The following is a 26,696-nucleotide window of genomic DNA, read 5'->3' on the forward strand; positions in this document are numbered from 1 at the left end:
AACCTCTTGGGCATTATATTCCCTATCACTACTTTCACATTAATTTTATTAGCATGTCCTATAACAACCGATAAAATTAATTTTGTTCATAAGACATCTGTGGCATACGTAACTCACCTGTTGGTTTTGATGGGAAAAGGGCCAAAATCCTAACGAGAAGCGGGCACAAACGTCATAAAAACATACTAACACGACTTTCTGACCATGAGTTCTTTATTGAAAGGCCGCTTGGGCTTATGGAAAGTTTACAATATTTGTTTCCAGTCTATCATGATGATATAGTCAGGATTTCACTTAACAGATTGAGCCAGTCTTCTATATATCACAAGCAGAGAGTATTTCATTGTTGCCAACTTGCTAAAGCATTCCAATCATGGAAGTTGTGCATTTGCCTTGATGTTTTGAGGATGAATGTTCAGCTTTGGAAATCGATTTTGGGCTTCTGCCATCCCAAGCATCAGAAAGCACGTAAAGTGCATCTTTCAAAGCGAGAAATTTTACAATGTCCTTTAAGGGGTTATGTCATGTTATTTTACCTGGTGTTTAGGGGAAATCTTTAATTAATCACAAGTTTAAAACTCGAAAATGGTAATGTGGAATTCCTTTACTGATAAAATTTTCATTACATCACAAACAAGATGATTCTGAGCAAACAGTCTTTATTCAGGCGATTTGCCATAAACTTGAAAGACGTCATACCAACTATTTTCAAGATTACCCAAATGTAATCCGTTTCAATCTTGTCCATTTGTGTCCATCCATGCTTCTCTTCCCTTTGGTTGTATTTCTTTTACATTGTTCAGCAGTTTTAAGTGGTTATTGCAATGTTTCATTATACTTTTTGGGCATTTTGGGTGTCATGAAATCACTTCATTTTGTGTGACAGAGCCCCTTTAATGACCTGAATTTAATGTTTTATACACTGTTGAGTAACTCTGCCAATAATCTGACATGTATATTTCTGTCAATACTTTGTATATTAGTATAGGTAATCATACGGTTTCGAGTTCAATTTGGAATTAATTTGCACGAGTGAGTTTTTGAAAAAGCTGAAATTGCACGAGCCGCTTCGGCGAGTGCAATTTCAGCTTTTTCAAAAACTCACAAGTGCAAATTAATTCCAAATTGAACGAGAAAAACCGTATGATTACTTATTAATAATACAAACATGAAAAAATTCGCGTGGAAAAAGTGCCGGAAGATGTTTCTTGAAGCCCTTTTTTTCGCATTCGAGAAAAATTTTTTCAGAGTTTCTGTACAAAATTTTGGTCATTGCCGTTTACATGAGATCATTGGCCTACAACTTTCCCAATGTCTTTCTGCAAATCAAAATCCAGAATTACGATGTGTAATTTGCACTGGTGTTACACTTTTTGCACCGGTGTTACACTTTTTGCACTGGTGTTACACTTGAACTGCACTGCTCTCAGCCAATCAGAATCGAGTAATTTTTTCATGTGTATTATTATTTAATTAATTGAGCCCAGTGTTTCCTTTGGGCTTCCTGGCCATAAGTTATAGACAGACCATATAATTTTGAAAGAGTTTTATACCTTTTGGTTCAAACTTGTTTTGGTACTCCACCTTATGGGCATCATCAACTCTACCCAATGATGTCTAAAATTAAGAAAAACAATGCAGTTATGAAATCTTTCAAGAAAGTCCAGGAGGAAAAAATTAATGTGACATCCAACCTCATTGTAAAAGAGTTTCTTACTGCATATTCTTTCTTGCAAAGTGGCTCCAGCTGTGAGCACAAAGTTAAAATCTCAATGGCTACATCATCTGGAGAAAACTGAACTTTCCAGAGAGGCTCGTGAAGTCGAACTTCAACTAAAATTTGAAAACGACATTAAACAAAAGGGAGAAATTAAAATATGAAAGTTTACATATGCGTTGTCTTTCGTTACGGAACGAAAAATGCACGAACCTTTGAATGAGGGATCATATGTTAGCAGTGCACATAATGGCCCAGGGAACGAAACACGTTCTCCACTCATTTTTGAGCTGGTTTCCGAATATTGGCGGCTATTTCAAGTTTCTCGTTGTAAACAGACGCCTTCCGCCATGACAGCTGCCTCACGGTCATCTGCTGGTTTATGATACACTTTAATACCCCTACTTAAAGTACATACCATCTGCTGACCAAAGAACCGCAGTCATGCCCAAAAATATACCAGTGGAACGAACTAAAGGAAAATTAAATTTCGGAACGATAAGAATAGAAGGTCCCACACCATTGATTGGTCATATCATCCAAGGCAACCGTAGCGACGCTTATTGAAGAATATAAAAACTCTTTATAAGTTGCTTAAAGATGAACTTTGATTTTCCAGTACACTGTCTGGATGTTTTAGATTTAAACAAGTAGAGTGACATAAAATAAATATCAAAAAGTGTCAGTACTTTTTTTACAAATCACAAACGTTTCGGGTGTAGAACCCTTCTTCAGTGTGAAGAAAACCGTTGAAATACGCAATCAGACGGAAGCGCGCAGATGAATGGCGGCTTGCGCGCGCGCATGCATCAAGTCATTTTTAAATAAAGTTGAAATTGATGTTAAGTCCATCAGGCTGTACGTACAGTTCCCAACTGGAAAATTAACTTCATTTCACGTTGCTTCCGTTTTAGATTTGTCTGCGTTGACCATCAACACCATAATCATTACATGCTACAAAAGAAAAATCTTGGGAGAAGATCGTCGATAAGAGATTTGAAACTGCCAAAAATTTAACCAAGCCTTTTAAAATGCAAGAAAACCAATGATAAGTGATAACATATGAGGGCGCAGTTCTGCGCATACAGCTATGTGTAAGCTGGTATTCTGTGTAAGATCTACCTCCTGAGCGGCGGTGCAAGTGGCTAATGAAACGCGAGTTTTAAATCTATGTCAGCGGTGACGCACTGATTGTTGTATTACTTCTTGACATAAAATGCTAATGAACATATGTCGCTCCTTAGTTTGCGTATACTGGTTGCGCTTGTGCTTGCGCCTATGTTGAAAACCAGCTCCAAGACCCAGTGCACACTAACGCGTTTTTGTAAACCTCCCTCCTCTGTTTCTTGAAAATTCATAAAAATTTAAGCCCACACTTGCGTTTTCACAGCGTTTACGACCGTCCACACTAGACTACAAAAAACGGATGAGAAAACATTCGTTTTTTTTTCACCAGGATGTGTGCGACGATAATACTGTCTCTATACTGCGCATGGTCGAGCATAGTCCACGTTTTGTTGTTTTGTTATGTTTGATCGATTTTTTATGAATTTTACGCGCAATTGAAGCTAGGGCGTGGAAAGCCAGCGACGTAAGAGTTTTCGAAAACTTCTATTTTTGACTTCTGTTGTGCGCGGAAAGCGTGAACGTTTTTGGTTCAAATCAATTTATATCAAAGCAGTAAACTAAAAGCTGAGCTGTCATTAAGTTGGTAGCGATCCACTTGATTTGAGGAGCGTAGAACTAGTTCGATACATTTCAGGATTACAGAAGTAAAATTAACCGAAAAGAAAAAAAAATGGCTCTGGGATGGATATCTTTGAATACTTTCTACTCAATCAAGTTTTCCTTCCACAACCTTATACTGTAGGCCCATTGTCAAAGACAAGCATCAATGAATAACCCTTTTTATCTTCTAAACGATTAGATTTAACCTCTTTCCGGTCAAGTCGACAGAAATCTTGAACTGAATGATAAGCAACGCCCTTTTGAGAGTTTGGAATTCTCATTAACTTTGCCAGACTTTTATAATGCCGCTTTTATCTAGCCGCTCTATTCTGATTGGGTTTCTTAGAAAGTAGTGATAGAGAAAACAGTAAGCTCCCCAGTGTTATCAGCAACGGAAATATCTAGCATATATCTAGATGATGTAGGGAAATGAGACCTGAACAGCTTCTCCAATTAGAAAATACCAATCAGGTTAGTAAAAATGTCGCGAGAGGCGTATCACATTTCCGCTCAGTAGCCAAGAAACATCCTCTAATCTTCTGAGACAGAGAATGCACGCACAGGTGCAAGCGTTCGACAAAGATTTCTGAGAAGGAGCAAAATCAGTACTCTGACAGACAAGACTTTCTAATGCTCCGAGGATCTGTTGTCGGCTGGAACGATACAACAAAGTGCAGTTGTTTCTTTTTGTAATTCTTCGGTATGGAAACGTGCTAATAACATAAACTGCCTGAATATTAAAAGAAAGCGTAAGTATGGAGCAAAGGTTGGAAAACAGTTTTCTAATTTAAACTGAAATGACGAACCTACTCATTGATGGACGAGCGAACGACCTTTGGACCCTTTTGCAATGTGAAGGAAAGGCCTAAAAAAATGCAGAATTATTCATGAGAGGTTCAGAGATATCGTGAGCAAGAACACATTAAGGACAAACGGTAAGTTTAGAGTTGATTTTACAATACTCATGAGTGCACTAACGACGTTGAATTTTTCTCAATTTCTGTTGGGGCATTTGGCTCTAACTATACAATTTACTGATTCTAAAATTTCAAAACTTTGTTGCTATGCTAAAACGTTACAAGATGCATGATGAAACTAACCTCTTTCTAGTTTGGGGATGCAGGGATGGCGCAGTGGTGAGAGCACTCGCCTCCCACCAATGTGCCCGGGTTCGATTCCCAGACTCGGCGATTCGGCGTCATCTGTGGGTTGAGTTTGTTGGTTCTCTACTCTGCATCGAGAGGTTTTCCCCGGGTACTCCGGTTTCACCTCTCCTCAAAAACCAACATTTGACTTGATTTGTGTTAATTGTTAATTTCAATTTACAGTGTCCCCGATTAGTGCTTCAGCGCTAGAACGACAAGACACTTAAATAAAATTCCTTTCCTAGAATGTCATTGTTTCTTGAATTTCTTAGAAACTATAGGGGGCACCCAACGAGTAATTTCGGTAAATATCTGTTCGGAAGGGACGTTCTAGCTAGAATTTTCGAATATTCGAACCGAGACTTTCGTAGTGCACTACGACTATAGACATTTTCCTGAACAGATTTGCAAGATATTTGTGAAAAAAGAGAAAAGAGTCTAAAGAGTGCGTAGAATTTTCGAAACCACACTGAATAACGCTAGAATTTTGCTGTTCTGAGTAATAGTTAACAGAGTATGATATTGGAAATAGCATAAAATTTGAAATTGTCCAACTTCTATCTATTTTGCCAGAGTTTGTTTGAGAATCATATTTGAAGCAAACGTCCACTACAATTTTCGGGGGGAAAAAGGACTATTACGCAATGTAAAGTTTGCCAAGATTGCTAGAACTTTAGGACGAGGGAAAAAAACCACCGATAAATTTCTACAGACCTGAAGTTCCCCAAGAACCTCCGAACAGATAAATATTTGGTAGAGCAGCTACAAACTTGCTAAACGAGCTTTTAAAACATTAAGCCCCATTTACACGAGCAATTTTTCCTTGGCAAGTTTACTTGTCAATTTTTATTGCTCGTGTAGATAAGATCAACAAGTTTTCCTTTACAATTTTCCATTGACAAGGTTTCCTTGTTCGTGTAGACGATCAGCAAGTTTCCCTTGACAAGTTTCGGGCACTAAAAATCAATAGTATCCTTGTCACATTTTCCTTGTCGTCCGTCTACACGAGCAAATTTCTGACTTGACAATTTTTCCTTGTCAAGGAAAAGCTAGCACGCGGATTTTCCTTGACAAGGAAAATTTGTCCACTATTCCCCATCTACACGAGCAATTTTTCCTTATGTCTTAGATTTTGTCAGAATTACCTTAAGTGATTTCCATAAAACCCCATTTACACGAGCAATTTTTCCTTGACAAGTTTGCCTTTACAAGTTAAAATTGACAAGTAAACTTGTCAAGGAAAAATTGCTCGTGTAAATGTGGCTTTATGGAAATCACTTTAGGTAATTCTGACAAAATCTAAGACATTTGGTCATTGGGTACCCCTGCCGCTATAAAACTTCGCCAGAAAATACGTTGTTGATTCCAGATTCCTTAGGACGACGCTTACGGCAACGCTAACGCCACAAAACGATAAAAAGAGGATAAATAATCGTGCTGCACGCTGAAAGTGCTCCTCCCAATTTATATTTAGGATACTTCTGTAACATTAGGGAGCTTTAACAACGACAACGGCGACGGGAACGAGAACGTCACAAATTTGCATATTTAGTGGGAAAAACAATAGCTTTTGCACGCTCTGCACGTGCGTTTTTCATTTTTGTCCATTTCTTTGCCGTCGTTAGCAAAACAACAACGTGAAATTGCTAAATTTGAGGTTTTATTCTCTATTTTCGAATTCCCCATAATACACTTTGTTTGCCCCCCAAATTTTGCATAAACCATTGTTTTTAAATGCTGTTGGGAATATGCAGTGTCCCCAAGAGCATTTGAAAAGAATAGTTTATACAAAATTTGGGGGGGGGGGGGGGGAAACAAAGTGTATTATGGGGAATTCGAAAATAGAGAATTGAGGACGTCAGCACTTGAAGATAAATTTTCATTTTCCCCCCTAAACTAAGGGTGACTCATATCGGTTTCATTCTTGAGGGACTGACACACCATCGTCATGTTTAAGAGCTTGGACTAGTCGCGAAGTGATTACAATAACGCCAATAGACCCATATCACTCAATGACCAAACAAAAGATTTTGCCCGTCGAACCTCTCATTCAGTGTGAGGGTGGACGGGCAAAGACAAAGCCTTTATTCCCCACGGACTCCAAAGTGACCGCCGAGTGATTTGGGTGAATTTATGTTTTGAGGTGACGTTCTCGTTGTCGTTCCCATCGTCGTTGCTAAAGCTCCCTATTGTAAGACGTGAACGAGAAGGAGTAACCTCGAAAGACTTAAGATAGTGCAAAGTTATTGTTTAAGGTGACCTTTTCGTGGATGTCGCCGTCGTCGATCCTTATAAAGAGTTTTTAAGAAAGCAACCACGGACGAAGATCTTAAAGTAGGAAGTTTAAACAACGACGACGGCTAAGGCAACGACACCGCCACAAAGGAAGAATATTATTGGCTAAAAAGGGAAAAAATAATAGTGCTCCTAGGGACGGCGGGTGTATTTTGTATTGGGGGGGGGGGGGGGGGGGCAAAAAAGCATGCGCCGGAGAAAAGCGAGGCTGTCGGTGACCCTGGGCGTTTTCCCTTTTACAAAAAATTTCCGGAAATTTCGGTGGAAACTTCCATCGGGTGAAAAACGTGTTCCATTTAACTCAGGTCCGTTTGCCGCCCAGTGATTGCGACTTAACGCGCCAAAATTTTAAAATGTGGCCGTGAATAGCCTGGAAGTGGTAAGACCTTTCAAAAGTTGTAAATGGAACACACATTTCTATCGGAAAGTTTCCAACGGGAAAACAAGACTACCTTTTCAGAAGTTCCGTTTATTCCGGAAATTTTCCAGTGGAACGAACCAAAAACGTATGTTCCAGTTACATCCCAACCGGAATTTCCGGAATTTCTTGGTAAATGGAAAACGTGCCCTGTTTTGATAGAAACCTTTGTGCTTTTCTTGTAAGCTAATTAGAATTACAACAACGTAATTTATATGACAAAAGCAGTGAGGTCTGTACCAATAAAAGTCGCAGCCATTAATAGCCTAAATCACTGAGCAAACAACTGTAAAGTGGCCTATTCATTTCCTATCCTTGCTTTCAAAACTGTTAGCCCTTTTCACGGTTAGAATACAATACAATATAATCTAGAGGGGGACATGGGGATTTGCGGTGTTGCAGTGTTGATGGGTTTTTCAATGCGGTGATGCGCCGAATAATATCTCAATTTGCGGTGTTGCGGTGATCGCAAACCCAACGGTGTGCGATGTTTGTGTTTCGCAAGCTACGGTGTTCGGTGAAATGAAATTATTTGAGGTGCTGTGGTTTCTTGTTTGATCTTTCAAAATACTCTAGAGATCAAAGAAACTGAACGCCGAAGTTTATTGATGTAACAATACTTGTTACTAAGAGGACGCTCCACACTCTGGAAATGTTGTTTTATCGCTTGGCAGCTTTTTGGGTTAACTTCTCAGTAATGTTCATGGAACTTTATACAAACGACCTCTCCGGGTAAGTACAAGAAAGCTAATTTACGGGTATCAACAGTATCGACGCGTAGGCATGCATTGACAAGAGTACATTTTGTTGTGTTTATTTTGTGGAAAATTGTTTAGGTATAAAAGTGTTATGTGAAGTGTAGACGTTAAAATCCTGTAGCTAAAAATAATTGTTGCGGTGACGGTGTTTCGTCGACTTTTCTTGTGGTGATGCGGTGTTCGTTAATTTTTTTTTTGCGGTGTTGCGGTGTTTAGCCCACCCCTCCATGTCACCCTCAATCTAGCATGTATGTGAGGTAATTTCGGGCTATTTTGTAGTTTTAACCCGAAATTGCCTCGCATCCACGTTAGATTACATTGTAATGCAAATGAGAAAAAGTAACCGTGAAAAGGGCTATTATAAGATAGTTCTCCCTTATCGGAACAACGCAAACTTAACTTTACTTAGGGCGCGTTCGATTGACCCTATTCCGGAATAAGAATACGTGGAGTGATGATTAAAACAGTACGTTTGGCGCGTTTCGAAGCAGTAAGGATAACAATAGCATTTTAGCATATATTTGAAAATTTTAATGTGAATCTCCGTAAAAACGAAGGATTTCTAACTTCTATTCCATGTATTCCTATTCCGGATTACGGTCAATCGAACGCGTTCTAAGACTGCTCGTTGCCTTCCAGTTGGGCGCATTGTCGAGAGGGTCTGGAATCTAGTTTGAAGAAACTGCGCGCCGGTCGATGTTGCAGTGAATCACTACAGTACTCGGCTGCAGCTGAAGGTAAATGAATTTCTCTTTACATTGTTTTCGTAGATAGGATTTCATAGTTCTAAAGGTAAACGCAGTATTAGGCCAAGCAGTCTCAGTTGGGCGCCGATGTGTGAGCAATGCGGCCGCTTCACAGGAAATGTTGCTACCAAGTGGCGCACGTGAAAAGCGGACAATGTAGACTTGATGTAGCAAGTAAATTATTACTTGAGAAATTAGTACTTAGTATTTGTATTTATTTCGAAGTATTTTCTGAACTCTTATTGTGAAGAAAATTGTTTGCAATATATTTTCTTGTAATATGTAGGGAAGCTTTAAGGTCATAATAATGCTTTGTCTTGTTTGGTTTGTTAGCTGCAGTTGCGTTACTTTTCAATTCCGTTTCCTTTCTGAAAAAAACAAGACACACAATGGTAAGCGTCGGTTAGTTTTAACACCAGAAATTTTTATGGATTGTAATACTGTACTTTTTTTGCGTTAGCCGCATGTGTCAGTTGGAATTACTTAGCTAGAGATATGGAGGATTCATGTGGTGTTCTACTGCTACAACCTGGACTTATTTAAGGCAGCGATTTCATACAGGCTTTAAAACTCCATGTATACGTTTTCATCAAGAGGAAAAAACTAATACGTTCGATGGTCTCAAAAATGGTAAGGTTGGTTTGCTTTGTTTGTTGTAACTCTCTTAATTATTGTTATTATTATTATTATTATTATTATTATTATTATTATGGGTAATGTAGTCAGAGGGAAGGACATGAGTGTCTTGAAGGAAGCTGACCAAAGAATATCAGTGACTTAACCAAGTGTTTCTTATTAGCCATAAAATACTCAAACCTGTGGGAAAAAACAGAAAATTAAAATGGTGACACACATTCAATAGTTGAATTGAATTTCCTTTGGTTGGGGGGCGGGGGTGGGGGAGACGGAGAGAGGTGGTTTGGGGGGGGGGGCGAAGAGGGAGGGAGGGAGCGTTATTGTTCCGACATTTTTGTGTAAAAAGCTATTGATGCTCCCAACCAAAATAAAAATCATTATCCTGCAGATAATTGATATCAAAACCAATTGAGTTATCCAGTGGAGAGAGATTTATAAGAGCTATGCCTCAATAATGTCATCTTGTGGAGAACTCATGTTTTGGAAATTTGAAAATCCAGAAAGATTTTGATATTTAAATCTAACAAAGAGTCCACACACAGCTTGCACAGTCAAGTAAAGGGATGTTCAAGTCAGACTGTATTACAAAATCTGCTAAGTTTTTTTTCATCATGGCCCCTTGTTAACCAAAGGGTGGATAGCAACAGCCATTGGATAAGCCAAGTTGTTGGTTTTGATATTGCACATATTCACTGAACCAGGGGTGTGTTTTTGTCCACAAGGTCCTAGACCTTCAAAGGGGTGATTGCTGCTTTCCACTACAAAAGCCAAGCTAACAAGCATTCTGTGAAAAGTGATTTATTTGGAGGATAGGTTTATCTATCTTTTAAACATTTTTAAGTAACATTTTCTGGCATTTACAACTTTTGGTAGATTAGTAAGTAGAATTGTGGTTCATGGTCAGCTAATTAGGATTTAAAATAAACAAGTGTCATGAATCCCTGAATAAAATTCTAATGTTCATCTTCTTAGAATGAAGTGACAAGGAGTACTTGAATCTGGATTTGTGATTTTTCATCCTGGTTTCAGTCTCTATCTCTCACTTGCATTAAATACCGTACACAACTTTACAAAAAAAAAACCGTTAATAAAAATCCTTTAAGCTGTTTTGTTCAAAAGTTTTCTGGCCTTGCCTTGAAATTTGGATACCTTGGACTGTGAATAAGGCATCATAAAACACACCTTCATAGAATGAAAGATCCTTTTCGGTAGACAAGCTTTGTAGTCCTTCTTAACCCACCAACTCCTGTGAGTGAGACTTAACAGATTTTTCTCTAACGCCAGATGATTTTACTCATCAACTGGGAGCATCCTAGGGCTCCTGAGGGGGTCAATGGGTTAGGCTATTTAATTATCATTACATTTATGGCAGTCAAAGGATCAGATCCTAAACTGTAACCAATGTCTTGTCTCTTGAAAATTTTTACATTAAAGTCCAGTGAAGCTGAACATTCAAAATCATGGTGCCTGTCTTGATGTCCCCTTATAGACCTTATTCATAAATGGTGGTCACATTTATAATTCTTTTGTCCAGGTGCAAATTAGCCTACCAAGCCTCATTTTAGAGCAAGAAATCTTTTCAATTCACTGTATTGTATCGAGGCTTGGTAGGCTAATTTGCACTTCGACAAAAGAATTATAAATTGACAGCCATTTATGAATAAGGTCTATGACCAAGAATCTTCATGCAAATTACTAGATTGTTAAGGGTGGGGTAAAGATTACAGGGACATCTTTTTGTGATCTTTACATAATGTTACATTAATCTCATCATTGGCTGAAGTTGTAGCTGAGCAGAGAACTAAGAATGTCACATTGAACATGTTAAAAAATGTATAAAAACTAAAAAATTTAAGTGACATACTCAGTGACAACTGTCAGAACTGCATTTTGTATAGTAACTTATGGGGCATTTGATCCTTTGTATGTACAGTGTAAATACGTTGTATTTAGTTTTATTTTACCTTTAATATTTCTGATGGAGTCAATACAGTATGTAATTCTTTTTTTGGGATAGGGTAGCTTGGTGTCCCAATTAGCATGCTACTGATATTTCACCAGCAGCATTGAAGCGAAAATGACCTGACAGTATAATAAAGTTATGGAATATTTTTAAAGTCTCTATAATATTAAAGCCTTACTTTTAACCAAGAACCCTTGTCTTAGCTGAAAGGATGTTCAAAGGGTTTCTAGTGTTTGAGTTTGCGTAATAGAATCATTAAGTGTGACCTAATGAGCTGTAATTTCCTGTCATGCAGTTGATTGTGCTGTTGAAAGTTATTCAGAGTTTTCAATCTGTGGATAATAACATTGATTAAAATTTTTGAATGTAACCGCCAATTAGCACATGTAAATATCCTCATTGACTGGTGAATCTCATTCATGGAAATGCTCATGTTCCTTCCGCAAGAGTTTTTGGACTGCAGCCTATCCCTGTATACCATCCATACAAAAGTCCATATCACCAGTGTAATATTACACTTCCTTTTAAACTTTTTTTGTTTTTTTTTAATGACCCTCTCCCTTCCAGACAAAGGGTCATTTTTCAAAGTGCTGTCCTTTTAAAGCAAACTTCAAGAAAATTATTTGCAATCTCAATCAAGCAGTCTCCATGAATACTGCCTACCAATACTGAGGTATGCAATTAAATCAAATTCCATTTGTTTCAAAACAATCATTGGCATGATATTATCAATTAAACTCAAAGTAATACTAAGTATCTTGATTGGTCACACAGAACTATCTCAGATGAAAATTGTGCATTCTGGCAATTTCATGAACTTAATTTGTTTTGCAGTGCTACATGCCCTACCATGACTACCACACTTTGCCCAGGAATACAAGTTAATTAGTTGGGCTGCAACGATACATTTTCTCACAATACGATACATATCTTGATACAGGTGCCATGATACGATACATATCTCGATAATTCATGACATAAATAATAATGTACATATCCTAAGAACATTGTGTTTTGTCCGTGGGCGCGCGAGACTGTGTCAGCTGATTGGAAGCTATATGAAGCAAGGATGGAACTTTGTTGCCCCTTTGTTTAATAACTAGCTACAAAAGGGCCTATTTTTGCGTGAGGCGTTATTAAAGACAGTGATTTCTGAATGTTGGTGAATAATAATAACATCACGATATGTTGCTTAAATATCGATACTCCTATCGAGGCAAAAAATATCGCAGTGCACTGGTGAATCGTTGCGGCCCTAGTAATTAGATGCAAACTCTTGTTCTTTGGCCATCATAGCCTCATTAAAAGTAAAACACAAACAGCGGTGTATGTTGCCTAAGTCAAGTCTTTGTAAAGTGGGTTGGTTTACCACGTTTATCATCGCTGTTTGTGTTTTATGTTCAATTATATGCAAGCCCAATTTTTTATATCCAACACGAAGTGTTCCTTTAAGTCTAAGCATTTAGTACCTATTTCTAACAAGAAGGTTAGGGTAAAGGTTAGCGTTAGTTTTAGGTGAGGGTAAATGCAGCAGTTTATCCATACTTGAGAAGCAGTATTTTGGGGGAGACTTTGTGACGTTAACTGCCTGTATTCCGAGAAACGAGTGATGTTGAAGTTGGAGAGAAGACCAAGGGGATACTTCGTGACGCTTATTGAAAACAGTGTAAATCTAATTAGGGGCATTTCTGGACATATCTACTGCCAAAAGAAATGGTTAGCCTATCAGCATTTGATTTTCACACCTTCTTACAAGATCTTGCATTTGCAAGTTAAGCCTCGTTCATCCTCTCACCCTTTCACCCCTGAATAGGCCCCCATTGAGGAGTAAAATCGTCTGGCGTTAGACAGAGTAAAATCTATAAGTGTCACTTTTAGGACGGAGAGGGTTAATCATAATTCTTCAGCCCGAGTTTACTTTTAACAAAATTATGTTAGGTAGCCACAGCAAAACAGGTCGTGATATAAATGGCGCTGGCTCATTTTTTTTGTCAAATTAGATTTATGTTTAAAAAAGGCAAACGTATCTACATTTCTTTTTAGCACATCTCTTTTTCACTGAAATTCTACTTAAGTACTAAAGCATTATTACCATTACTGTTATAAACTGTGTGAAAAAGTAAAAAGCCCACAATGTTGCAGCCATGAACGAAATCTCAATTTACATTTGAGATTCCTTGCTCCTTGTCACTTCATTCTTGATAAACAGCAATGATCAAAGGGGAAGCAAGCGAATATTTTGGCCTTAATTTAGGGACTTGTTTGGTCTTGCTAGTAATTTCTTTATTTGATGATTGAAGATGATTTGTTATTTCATAGAGGTATTATCTGTTGTTGTATTTTTAATTTCATCCTATCCGTCAGTGCTGCAAGCTTGGTTTGTTCAGTTGTAGGAACGGTGGTTCATAAATTTGCTCAATGTTTGGTGTGTAATGGAGTTGATTTGAGGTGATTTGTGGTGATCATCACAATGTCCCTAAGATGATTTGAATCTACACACTTAACACACCGGCTTCTTGTGGTTGCACTGCTTCATTGGGATGTTCTAGAAGACTTGATCACCACGTGATCCAAATGGTGTTTAAACCATCTTTTAGACAGCCTAATGTCAGGGATATCAACCCTTGAGATGTATCGAGTTTTAGTACGATTTGATCGCACTTTACGCCCGAAAAGTGTGTAAGTCCTCAACTTACTTCTTGATTAAAACAAGTTAAGAGATTTGTTTGTTTTGTCCGCTCGGTCTGAATACATAGACGAAAGTTGGGTGGTTTAAACAGGTTGTCTAAGGTGTGATGCCGGCAGTTTCAATGGATAGCACTCCGTGTGAAAGATTGCATAAATCGTCAACATGATACGAGACAACTACCAACGTTCCGTCCCAAACTCATAAATAAGTACTAATCTGAAGATAAAGGACAAACACTAGACGTGTTTCACATTAAAGTATTTTCCAGTCCTCCTTCGAGCTTGCAATGTCTTGTACTTTCCTTATTTTCACGATATCTTCTTTCTTTTAATAGCAGACTATAATCCGCAATTCAAATATATACATTTCTTTCAATCATTGAGTCCTTTCACGGGAACAAATGAGCTCAACAAATTGACCTGCTCTCAACTGTGTAGCTTCATTGTTCAGTTGGCAGAGCATTGCATCGGCATAGCAGTGGTCATTGGGTTCGAACCCCGTCACGTCAAAGCCGCCTAAATTTTTCAAGTGTCTATAAAGCGACAATTGCTTAAAATTGTCTGGTTTAAGTGCGAAGGTCACTTTAACATTTCTCCAAATTGTTATTTTTCCCTTGATTCTTTTGATTCATCGTAACATGACTAAACGTTCATTATATGTCCGATTACCTGTTTGTTTTGTAGCTTTTTCGCGCACTTCATGATAGGGAATAGCGTGCAGAAGGTTAAAAAATATAGCTTCATAACAGCGCCGTTTGCACTGGGCAGGGCGCATTGTCTTACCCTCTTTGTATCGAAAACAAAGTTATAGATCAGCTAGGAACCCGTATGTTATTTTCTTATTATCCAATGAAAGCGTGGAGAAAAGCTCTCTAACGCTAAGACATTGACCAATGATATTTCATGGTTTTTGAAACGTCACATTTAAAGAGATCAGTGTTCGATTTCATCAGCCGAAAGCCAATTTACTTGCGCAGTTAAATCACATTGAATGTTTTGTGGTTTGTGCTGTTTGCAAAGTTGTGATAGCTGTGCTGCGCTAGGGCAGCAAAGAAGTTAGTCAGTCCTTTGTATCGTGTATCCATTTTTGGAACGAAGAAAAGTCTTGATGTTGGCTCGGACAGGTGTGCTTTCTTCTTACTTTTTACGTAAATACTGAGCTTAAGAGAACATAGGAACTGCTACGGACGCGCAAGCTCAGGAATGCAATTTTTAGTTGTAAGCTACCGGGAATCATTCGATAACCCATCGTTATATTACGTGTTTAAATGAATAGTCCAAATTCCCTTCAAACCAAACATTGCAATGGCTTGACTTTTCAACCGTCGTCATATTGTCTTCGTATGCCAACTGTTTGCGCAATCTTTGCCTGGTGCCTTTCTGCGCGCCTCGAATTGTTTCATTCTAGATAAGGATTCTAAAGTTGTATCTCTCGTATTACCGCTGAATGTCGGTTTTTCTAGGTTTCTCGTTTGCTAAAAAGTTTAAGGTGACAAAGGTCTTGTTAAAAGTTCGTCTTCCCTTTTTGTTGTTGTGTAGTCATCTGTTGCGTGTAGCGTGCGTCCCTTTTTTCTTTCGACAAGAAAGTTTAAACTTAATTAGGTCAGCGTGCGATTTTCAAACGTGAGTAATATTATCGGCAGTCTTTTTGCCTTCTCGCGCAAGTATTTGAATTTGGCCTGTAGGTGAAAGAATTTTCTAGATGACTCATAAACAAATAACTTTAAGTACTTCGACATAAGCCAAATGAGGAGGAGCCAAGAATTGAGGGAGAATACATATATTGATCAGTTGCACCTCGCGTGAGTTCCTCGCAGTTGACGTGCCTTTCATAGCGTATGACGAAAAGTGCGGCATACTAAGTTATCCTTTTATTGTTTTCCTTTCGATAGCATATGCTACCAAACGTGTTTTTAGAGTAAATCTGACGTAAAGTAGATTAGATTAAATTGGTCAGAATGGCATCACAGTTAATTCATTGACATGTTGTTCAAATTCTTGCACCTATGCAAGTCCTTTTTGGAGCTGTAAAGAGGTATTTGCCAAAATCAATACAAAATGGAAAGATATGTCAGGACCATTTCCCCAATTCTTAGAATCCCTGCTAGCAAACGAAGCCACGAAGCCAAAAATTTATACCACTCCGAGGTTAACTGGCGATTTCTGAATACTGACTAACGCTTTTTGCATTTCGGTGCGTCATAACATTTTACACGAGTCGTTGTCATTACATGCCTTATTTCAATGAAAGATCTTCTTGCCGTCGTGTTATTTGAATTCAGTTTTCAATTTTTTGGTGCCGTCATTATTGATGTGACATTCCTCTTCTACTGTTGGCACAAATACGCAATATAAAAATCCGTCAAGTTAAATTTTAATCAGTTCTTGTAACTTTTTTGTATCCTGGGTTCCCCTCAAGCGGAGCTATCAGTTAGTTATCAAGGGTGAGAAGTATTGTTACATGCAAAACATGATTGATTACCCTTCCTTTTCTTCTTCTTCGTTCGCGAAAAGGAATACGAAGGATTCATCCTTCGCTTTTACGATTGTTGTGAGGGCAAAGAATAATCGGCTGTCAGACTCGAGCAGTTTAAGGCCCCGATACATACCCTTCATTCACGTCATATTTGAGATGGATTTTCTGGCTGCTATCTTTACACTTCATAATTATTAATTTTTCTAATTCACGATTTCTATACATGATTTTCAATTTGATGATTATTTATAATTGTAGATTCTATTCGATTTTTATTTTACATAGTTTAGTTAGGCGTCATTATCATTATGGTACATGCTTCACGGCAGATATGGTAAAGCACGAAATTTTAGTCCTATTATCAGGTGGCAACAAGCAGCCTTAGACTTCAAGATCTCTCCGGAGGATCCTCGCTGATCCCAACAAGACTGTTCTTCGAATTGCTGCCAACTCAACCCAAGTATTAATGATGCTCATTAATCAGTATTGATCATTCTCATTATTGTCATCATCATCTTCATTATTATTATTATTATTATTATTAGTAGTAGTAGTAATAGTATATAACAAAGGGCGTAAATTTCATTTCATTAGGTAGTAAAGTCTATTGATTTGCTCATAGGCCATGTTTTCATCTCTCTGCAGTGAGTCCATTTGGTTGCATGCACGTTCGTAAGGAGATTTAATAACCAAAGACTTCCCTTCTTACATTAGTAAAGAAAAGAAAATACACCGACTACACCTCAATCACTGAACCCTATTTTATTGAATGTTTGGATATAAGTAAAACGCCTCTTCGCTAACTTTCCGGCAGTCCAGTTCCTTGTCATGTGGAAAGCTGTTGATGAAACCAAACAAAACGTCGACCATTAGCTAACTGATTCGACAAGGCTTTAGTCTTTTCGATGCTGTACAGGCATCTGTTTGAAAAAGAAAAACTACAGCAACATAAGGATAACAGAAGGTAAACTGGGTTGAAGACATTTAAGTCGGCAACTTTCTGCAACACCTTTAGGTTTCTTTACCTTATCGCCGCTAACGTCGACGGGTTAAATTCGTCTGCCAGTCCGCTTCATATCCTGTGGAAAATAATCACGAAAGGTGATTACATCATGGTGACTTATTGACCAAAGAGTATACCGACACAATGAAGTGCGTTCACCGAAGCTCAGTGGAAATGATACGAGAGCAAAGACGAAGGCTTAATATCATGTTTTAGACTGAGTAGCGCGGATTGAGAACTCATGTTTTTGAAAGTATTAATATATATTATATCTTTATCCTTTTTAAAGTACATTATATATAACCTCGTCCTTCTACAGTTTGAGGGCTAACAAGGACATAAAAACCCAAATAGATCAAAGCAAAGGATCTGCAGTAAACCACTTACGAGCATTGAACTGGGAGTTTTTAGTGAAGTCTTCAACACCTACCTCCATTTGAGTTGCGCGTTATGTTAAATGTTTCTCCATACCACGACTCGACCGTTATAGTTGTCTTGATAATTCTACCGTTGTTAACGTTGAAACCTGGAGAGGGTTCGATAGTATTACTTTAAAACAATCTTCCTGCTGCAACGTTCCGGAGTGATTGAAACTAACCTCCTTTTACAGGGTTGTAATGTAGTGTAATACCGGGGTTTGAACTGTACAATTTCCTAGCTTCAACTACTTCTTCTTGGGAGCGGAAAGGTTCAGGCGGCTCGTACGGTGAAGCCATCTTTCCTTTGTTGGGATGTACAATTTAAATTGAAGATAAGCTGCTATAACGTAGAGAATTCACAAGGTATCGGATTGTTATCACGCCGCAAAGAAAGGGGGTAATGCCAAAAGTTTGCTTCGCTAAGCTTAATTTTATGCAAATCGATCTTTTGTGACGCACTCAGTTAGCGTTTCACTAAAATTTGAGGGCGGAGCCACATCTTACGAGAAAAGCAATTTCGGTCAGACGAAATGAATGTGTTTGCATAATTTTCAATTGGCGCGCCCCGCGTTTGTCGACAGATTATTAAATCTTGTGAGTAAGGAAGTCAACGTGGTTGCACTGCTTCATTAGGATGTCCTAGAAGAAGACTTGATCACCTCCTGATCCAAATGGTGTTTAAACCATCTTTTAGACAGGCTAATGTCAGGGATATCAACCCTTGAGAACTATCGAGGTTTAGTACGATTTGAAAGCATGTGAAAAGTGTGTTTTGTCCGCTGGGTCTAAATACATTGACGAAAGTTGGGTGGTTTAAACAGGTTGTCTAAGGTGTGATAACGGCAGTTTAAATGGATAGCACTCCGTGTGAAAGATTGCATAAATCGTCAACATGATACGAGACAACTACCAACGTTCCGTCCCAAACTCATAAATAAGTACTAATCTGAAGATAAAGGACAAACACTAGACGTGTTTCACATTAAAGTATTTTCCAGTCTTCCTTCGAGCTTGCAATATCTTGTACTTTCCTTATTTTCACGATATCTTCTTTCTTTTAATAGCAGACTATAATCCGCAATTCAAATATATACATTTCTTTCAATCATTGAGTCCTTTCCCGGGAACAAATGAGCTCAACAAATTGACCTGCTCTCAACTGTGTAGCTTCATTGTTCAGTTGGCAGAGCATTGCATCGGCATAGCAGTGGTCATTGGGTTCGAATCCCGTCACGTCAAAGCCGCCTAAATTTTCAAGTGTCTATAAAGCGACAATTTGCTTAAAATTGTCTGGTTTAAGTGCGAAGGTCACTTTAACATTTCAATAAAATATGTTATTTTTTCCCTTGATTCTTTTGATTCATCGTAACATGACTAAACGTTCATTATATGTCCGATTACCTGTTTGTTTTGTAGCTTTTTCGCGCACTTCATGATAGGGAATAGCGTGCAGAAGGTTAAAAAATATAGCTTCATAACAGCGCCGTTTGCACTGGGCAGGGCGCATTGTCTTACCTTCTTTGTATCGAAAACAAAGTTACAGATCAGCTAGGAACCCGTATGTTATTTTCTTATTATCCAATGAAAGCGTGGAGAAAAGCTCTCTTACGCTAAGTCATTGACCAATGATATTTCATGGTTTTTGAAACGTCACATTTAAAGAGAATAGTGCTCGATTTCATCAACCGAAAGCCAATTTACTTGCGCAGTTAAATCACATTGAATATTTATAGTTTGTGCTGTTTGCAAAGTTGCGATATTTGTGCTTCGCCAGGGAAGCAAAGAAGCGAGTCAGTCCTTTGTATCTTTTATTCATTTTTGGAGTGAAGAACAGACTTGATGATAGCATGGACAGGTGTGCTTTCTTCTTACTTTTTACGTAAATTACTGAACTCCGGATCGAGTGGTGCGGGTTCGGGTCCTGGCCGGGGACATTGTGTTGTGTTCTTGGGAAAGACACTTTACTCTCACGGTGCCTCTCTCCACCCAGGTGTATAAATGGGTACCGGCGTAATGCTGGGGGTAACCCTGCGATGGACTAGCATCCCATCCAGGGGGGGAGTAGAAATACTCCTAGTCGCTTCATGCTACGGAAACAGGAGATAAGCGCCGGCCTGATGGGCCTTCTGGCTCGTAAGCAGTGACTTAACTTTACTGAACTGAAGAGAACATGGGAACTGCTAAGGACGTGCAAGCTCAGGAATGCAATTTCTAGTTGGAAGCTACCGGGAATCATTCGATAACCCATCGTTACATTACGCGTTTAAGGGAATAGTCCAAATTCCCTTCAAACAAAACATTGCAATGGATTGAGTTTTCATGCCAACTGTTTGAGCAATCTTTGCCTGTTGCCTTTCTGGGGGCTTCGAATTGTTTCATTACAAATATGGATTCTAAAGTTGCAACTCTCGTATTACCACTGAATGTCGGTTTTTCTGGGTTTCTCGTTTGCTAAAGAGCGTAAGGTGACAAAGGTCTTGTTAAACGCTCGTCTTCCCTTTTTTGTTGTTGTGTGGTCATCTGTTGCGTGTAACGTGCGTCCCTTTTTTCTTTCGACTAGAAAGTTTAAACTTGTTTCGGTCAGTGTACGATTCTCAAACGTGAGTAAAATTATATGAACTATTTATGCCTTCTCGCTCAAGTGTTAGGATTAGGAATTTGGCCTTTGTAGATTTTGTTTCCTAGCTGACTCATAAACAAAGAACTCTAAATACTTCCACATTAGCCAAAAGAGGAGAAGCCAATAATTGAGAGAGAATACATATGTTTATCATTTGCGACTCGCGTGAGTTCCTCGAATATAACGTGCCTTTTATAAGCATACTAAATTATCATTTTAATTTTATTTTCCTTTCGATAGCATATGCTACCGAACGTGTTTTCAGTGTAAACTTGAGGTAAAGTAGATTAGATCAAATTGGTGAGAATGGATCACAGTTATTTTATTGATATGTTGTTCTTGCACCTGTGCAAGTCGTTTTCGAGCTGTAAAAAACAAAAGAATTCAGCTTAATCTAAGTTACTTGCCCAAATCAACGTAAAATTCAAAGATAACTTTCCGGAAAATTACCTTAATTCTTGAAATGTCAGCTATAGGAAACATAACCACGACAAATTTTGAGAATTCTGACAGAAACTAGCAAATTTGGTACATTAAGGTTTGCATTTTGTTTCGTCTTTAGTTTAGACGTTTAAAGAATTCCTTCTTGGCGTCTTGTTATTTCAATTTTTAATTTTTTTTTGGTGACTTCAATATTAACCTGACATTCAAATCCTGTACTGTTGGATCTTAAGTTAAAAGTTATTGTAACTTATGTTGTGGTTTGTGCTCTCTTTAAACGGAGTGATCAGTTAGTTATAAAGGGTGGCAAGTGTCGTTGCACTGTAACCATCAATCATTACCCTATCTTTTTGACTTTGTTCGTGAAAAACCACACCAAAGGTTCGCCCTCCTTCAGTTCCACGATTGAAGTGAGGATAAGGGCTGCGCATTTCATTTGATGAGGTGGGTCTGTTGATTTGTCGTATAGGCCGTGTTTTAATCTCAATAATGAGTCCATTTAGCCCTATCGTTGTGAGTAGATACACCAACTACGCCTTAATCACTATTTTATTGAATTCTTGAGTATCATTAACAATTATCTTTTCTAATTTTGCCGGGAGTCCAGTTCCTCGTCTAAGAAAACCTGTTGATTCAACAAACAAAATGTCAACCATAAAACAACTGATTGGAAAAAAGCTGTATTCTCTTTTGATGCTATGAAGGCATGCAATTGGAAAAAAAACTGCAATAAAGGGTTAACAGAAGGTAAACTGGGTTTGACATGGAGAAGTTTTAGTCGACAAACTTCTGCAACATTCTTAGGTTTCCTTACCTTATGATCGCGGATGACGTCGAAGGTTTACACTCGTCTACGAGTTTTAAGTATACGTGTACTCTGTGGAGAATAATCGCTAGAGGTGAGGACATCATGGCTATTTATTGATCAAAGAGTATACCGTCTTAGGCACAATTGAATACGTTCACAGAATGATGTAAGAATTTAACAGATCTCTGTGGAAAAGATAGAGGGGCAAAGGTGAAGGTTTAATGTTGCGGTTTGGAGTAGCGCGGATTGAGAAATAAAAAAGTGTGAGCGGATTTAGGCTCTGTCGTTCGAATTCTCGTCAAGGACACAAAAACCCAATAGATCAAAGCAAACGAACTTCAGTAAACCAACGCACGAGCATTGGACTGGGGGTTTTTAGTGAAAAGTATGTAAAACGTACCTCCATAAGAGTCGCGCGTTACGTTGTATATTCGTCCACTCCTGGACTGGACTGTTACAGTCGTCGCAGTCTGCAGAATTCTTCCACCCCTGTTAACTGTGAAACCTGGTGAGGGTTTTATGGTATAACTTTTAAACAATTACTCGAATGAGAAGTTTAGTAGTGATTGGAACTAACCTTTTGTTCTTGGGTTGTAAGTTAGTGTCATGTTTTCTTCAATGCTAACTACTTCGTTGCGTAAGGAAGGCTCACGCCGCTCGATTCCTGTGGCCATATTTTCTTTGTTGTTGTAGAATTTAAATTGCTCCTAAGCGACGCAAAGACTGCTATAAAGTAGACAATTCAACGGGTATGGTTGTATGCTTGCCACATGGAAAAGGGTAATTCCAAATTTTGCTTTGCTAAGCTTAATTTTATGCAAATAGATATTTGCTGCGCGCTCTGGTAGATTTCACTAAAATTCGAGGGCGGAGCTACAACTTAGGAGAAATGCAATTTCAGTCAGAGGTATGGTTCTGGTGCGTTTGCACAAATTTCAATTTGCGCGCCTTGCCTTTGTCGAGAGAATATGAAATTCCGTGAATAAGGAAGTCAACGATTCCTGTAGAGTTTTTATCTGCGTCAGTTATGCTTGCTATATAGGTGCGCCTAATTGCTATCGAAGAACTCAAGTCAATAAAGCGGGACAAGTACACACATGTAGTAAAACGTTTAATTAATCTCAGGTAATATCACAACGGAATTTCACAGTGATAAAGGGATTGAACTGTCTCAAGGAGCTTCTTGCGCTTTTTCCTCAGCTTTCCGGGAAAGATCTTTCGTCATGCTATGTCAAATGCAGGAGAATGTCTTAGTACATAATACCAGAAGCATTAATTGTAGCAAACAGAAGACTGTTAAAACATCTGAAGTGGTCTAATAACACTAGGTAGAGCAATAATCCACCTCGGGGATCTTAAAAAATATTCCTCACCTTGATTCTAGTTGCGTTTTGTTACCCATGTAGACCACGATACAGCCTCGTATTCTGTCGGAGAAGATAATTCAAGTTAAGGAGTTACGTGAAATGATGCAGTTTTTTTTTGCTATCCCAACTGATTTTCATCAACGCGTATGTATAGAAAATCGACATCAATATCGACACGAAATTCAAGATGCATTTTGTGTGTTTGCGGCCCATTCCCAGAGTTTCATACTTTGTTTTTAGTGTTTTATATTCTGTTTCCCTGAAGATACCACCAATTAAACACATCAATCAGTTTATTGGTTCTTACGTCCTCCTTGTCTTCGGACAATTTGGTACGTTGCTCCTGAGGCAGACTTGACAGTTATCAAGGTCGCAATCTCGGTCAGGGTTCCGTTCTCCACTTGGCAATCTAAACACAAATGGGTTCGAGTGTAAGTCCTTCAAAATTTGCAAGCTACACTAGGAGACGCTCAGAGATTGAAACGAACCCTTTTGACGAGGCCTGTATTTGATTGTTACATCCGGATTGAGATGAAAGGTCCCTCCAATATCCACTGTCTCCACAGCTGAAGCATGTGGTTCGTCTCTCGAATAGTGTGTCATCTTACAGTCTTAGATGGTGTGGTTTCAAGAGCGGTAGATTTTGCCTTAATAGCGCAAATATGCTCAGCTTCGCAAGCGTTTAATGCAATTCAGTTGTTTCCTATTGGGTGTCATGATTCTTATTGCGCAAACGCATGCCGGGAAACAAAGGTTCCTGTGATGCGTCACAAGCCTTTGTTAATGGGCCATTTCCGAGTTGCTGTTAGTCTCGGTTTCGAAGTGAGTCTTGGTGCTCAACTATTGTAAGGGAAATGAGTTTGATTTACATAAGAATGCGCAACTCATTTACATTTGAATGGTTGTGCACCAGGACTCGTTTTGAAATTGAGACATGCAGCAACTCGGAAAGGGGCAATTGATTATCATGATTTCTCAGTCCGGTTAGAACATTGATTTTGGAATAAAAGGCATCGTTGAAGTGTGTAGATGAGGTTGTGTCTTTGTATCAATGCCCAGATGCCAATGCCGGCAGAACAGTCAGGGTTAGCCTTCCTTCCCTTTGGGGACTCTGGCATCCGGGTAGTCTCTTCAGAAGATGAAAATGTTACAGTTTGAGTCACTAGTGGCCTTTTTGCTGGTCGATATTTGTTCTTCGAGTAGAGTCTGTGCTTTATCAAGGGTACACACGTTCACGTGAAGGCTTGATTTTCTTTTATTGCCGCAAAAAGAACATTTTCGTATCACATCATTATTTAAAATTTAAATTCACAGTGGAACAAAGTCTTCAAAACAGCGCTAGTTTCTTTCTGTAGTCTGCGTTTAGGCAACCGCCACATATCTGTTGGTTAAAGCAAATTGATCGTTTCATTTTACATATTCAGCCTCTGCAGAATTAGTATTAGGCATATTGTTGCATTTTGATCGGAAGGGAGGTGCAAGCGAACCTTTTGAGATCTCGACTTCGCGATTTCGTTTTGTTATATAATAGCAATGCGCAATGCTACTGGGCAGTCGAGATGTTTGCGTATGTTTACTCGAACATAGGAGAAAAAAAGCTCCTTGTTATTAGTGCTCATTTCGAAAGGGAGCAAATTTAAAGCAATGAACTCACAGATACAACTGTCTTGCTAAAGCAACATAGCTTACGTTTCAGAGCTTTACTTTTCTTCCTTCAAAATAATATTCCTGTCCGTTGGCGTCTATGTCACATTCTTTAAAAGGAAAAAAAATGTTTGTTTTAGAAGTTTGTTATTTAGAAGTACTGTGACAAATGTAACTGGTGACGTTTTTAGTTCCTCTTTTGGAGTAGAACTCGGTTATTTCATATCCCACTGCGACTGTGTTTGATTTGTGCTACTTTGATATTATTTCGTTCTCCTATTCCAGGATAAAAATGTTTATCTCTGTAATGAAGACCTACCTCCATTGTCGTAATATCGTCTGAATTCGATGACATTCGCCTTTGATGTAACAAGTCTAAGTTTTCTGTATCTTCTGCCGTTGCTAGTGTCATCCTTGTTTTCAGACACATAGCCGTTGAAAACTTTAAATTCTAAGGATATGGAAGAAGTTTCACGGAGAAGTTGTCACTTGTTGAATTTTATTTAACACATAAAACGAAGATTTATAAATGCCAACAAACCTCTGTCCGGAGTGTAAAATATAGTTACTTCTGCGGTATCATCTTCGATTCCGATTTGTATAACTTCGCAATATTTAGGGCCATGTGGTTCGTCTAGTTCATTTCCATCACCCATTTTGTCAATTACAGAAAGATTAAGAGCGAGTATGTCAATCAAGTTTGTTTGCGCCAATGTGGTACTTTACTGACCAACGTCTCTCTATCTGTTGGATTATATTGCGATTTTCTTTTGATCTGTATTGTTTTTGGTACTGCGCACTTTCGAAGTTGTGCTTATTCGCGTACCTTTTCAGTATTCACAACTTCCTATTTTTAGTCTCTGTTGTGTGATTGCAAGCTGTTAATTTAAAACCGTCCGAGCAAGTGACACCAAATAAGTGTAATGAGAATTTCTGTTTTGACCTCGTGCCGTTCTTTTCCTCTATACGATCAGTATCACAAACACTCGTCTCGCACTCATCGTATCATGTTCTTGGACTGAATATATCGTGTTCCATTTCTTCAACAAGAGTGCGCACGTCTCCCAAAAAGTTAAGAATGTTATTTCGACCTTTTCAGTGCTGTGAACCTTTAGGTTTGGAAAGATAAGTTTCGTTTTCAGCAAAGCAAACGACGCTACATAGCAACTTTGACATCGTGATCCTTGAGCAACATGGGTGTAACAAGTCCGCATTCTTGTGTAATTTTCTTTAATGATTGATTGATCAGTTTATTTACCCCTCTTGCAGCTACAGCTGAATTACAAGGGAACCAGCAACTATATTATTGATATTTATAAGTACAAAAATTGTTCATCCGTTCAGTCCTGGCAACTACTTTAACACTGCTATTTACAACAGAGCCAGAGCGAAGAGAATACCCATGGTGGGTTTCAGGGGGAATGGGTATTATGTTTGAAAGAAAACCTTTATCTTAGGCTTATTAACAGAGAGCGGGGAATATCTCAACACATTTTATTTTCAATTAAACATTTTATTGCTGAAATAAAGCGAATTGAATACAATCTCAATTCACAGAAAGAAAGTACAATCCAATTATGTTGTTCTTGTATTCCTGCTGCCCCTCATTGTTTACTTCAGTTTTGACCTGTATGTCGGCGCTGCAATGGAAGCCATAGTAATCGTAGTTTTCCCAACTCCACGTTCACTGTAACAAAACTACTAATTGAGTGGTGCGCTTGAACGACAAGGGATTTGTATTAGTAGTGTTGCTATGATGTCTTTCAAGGGACACTGAATTAATAGATGCCCGGCTTTGCACCCGATTAGTCCGTACGATTGAGA

The 26,696-nt window shown here is 38.5% G+C and overlaps 2 protein-coding genes across 3 annotated transcripts in view; both read right to left on the reverse strand.

Moving 5' to 3' along the window:
* The window catches only part of LOC137982899 (uncharacterized), a 12,478-nt gene extending 10,372 nt beyond the window's left edge, over positions 1 to 2,106 (reverse strand). The window contains exons 1-3 of the mRNA XM_068830064.1: positions 1,931 to 2,106; positions 1,718 to 1,833; positions 1,554 to 1,617 (exon numbers count right to left, since the gene is read on the reverse strand). Of these exons, the coding sequence (XP_068686165.1) occupies positions 1,554 to 1,617; positions 1,718 to 1,833; positions 1,931 to 2,000 (250 nt within the window). The 5' untranslated portion in view covers positions 2,001 to 2,106. The remainder of the gene's footprint in view (positions 1 to 1,553; positions 1,618 to 1,717; positions 1,834 to 1,930) is intronic.
* Positions 2,107 to 22,955: 20,849 nt separating this feature from the next.
* Positions 22,956 to 26,028, reverse strand: LOC137982903 (uncharacterized). 2 transcript variants are annotated; one of them, XM_068830071.1, is made up of 7 exons: positions 25,414 to 25,908; positions 25,192 to 25,323; positions 24,918 to 24,982; positions 23,717 to 24,609; positions 23,536 to 23,637; positions 23,235 to 23,288; positions 22,956 to 23,087 (listed from the first exon to the last, which is right to left on the reverse strand). In XM_068830071.1, exons 1-3 carry the CDS (start codon positions 25,526 to 25,528, stop codon positions 24,921 to 24,923), a joined length of 309 nt encoding a protein of 102 aa, XP_068686172.1. In that variant the 5' UTR covers positions 25,529 to 25,908; the 3' UTR covers positions 22,956 to 23,087; positions 23,235 to 23,288; positions 23,536 to 23,637; positions 23,717 to 24,609; positions 24,918 to 24,920. The 2 variants fall into 2 exon arrangements, with proteins under 2 accessions (XP_068686172.1, XP_068686171.1); XM_068830070.1 differs by lacking the exon at positions 24,918 to 24,982 and having other exon boundaries at positions 25,414 to 26,028.
* Positions 26,029 to 26,696: the final 668 nt, after the last annotated feature.

Source organism: Montipora foliosa, chromosome 13 (genome assembly GCF_036669935.1).
Source record: "Montipora foliosa isolate CH-2021 chromosome 13, ASM3666993v2, whole genome shotgun sequence".
Classification (NCBI taxonomy): domain Eukaryota; kingdom Metazoa; phylum Cnidaria; class Anthozoa; order Scleractinia; family Acroporidae; genus Montipora; species Montipora foliosa.

Bases quoted from the DNA above. Each gene is read 5' to 3' on its own strand.
- LOC137982903 (XM_068830070.1), bottom strand. From the start codon at position 25,528: ATGGGTGATGGAAATGAACTAGACGAACCACATGGCCCTAAATATTGC. The intron at 25,324-25,413 runs GTTTGTTGGCAT...CCATATCCTTAG, and splicing joins ATTTTACACTCCGGACAGAG to AATTTAAAGTTTTCAACGGC. The intron at 24,610-25,191 runs GTAGGTCTTCAT...TTTAACCAACAG, and splicing joins ACGATATTACGACAATGGAG to ATATGTGGCGGTTGCCTAAA.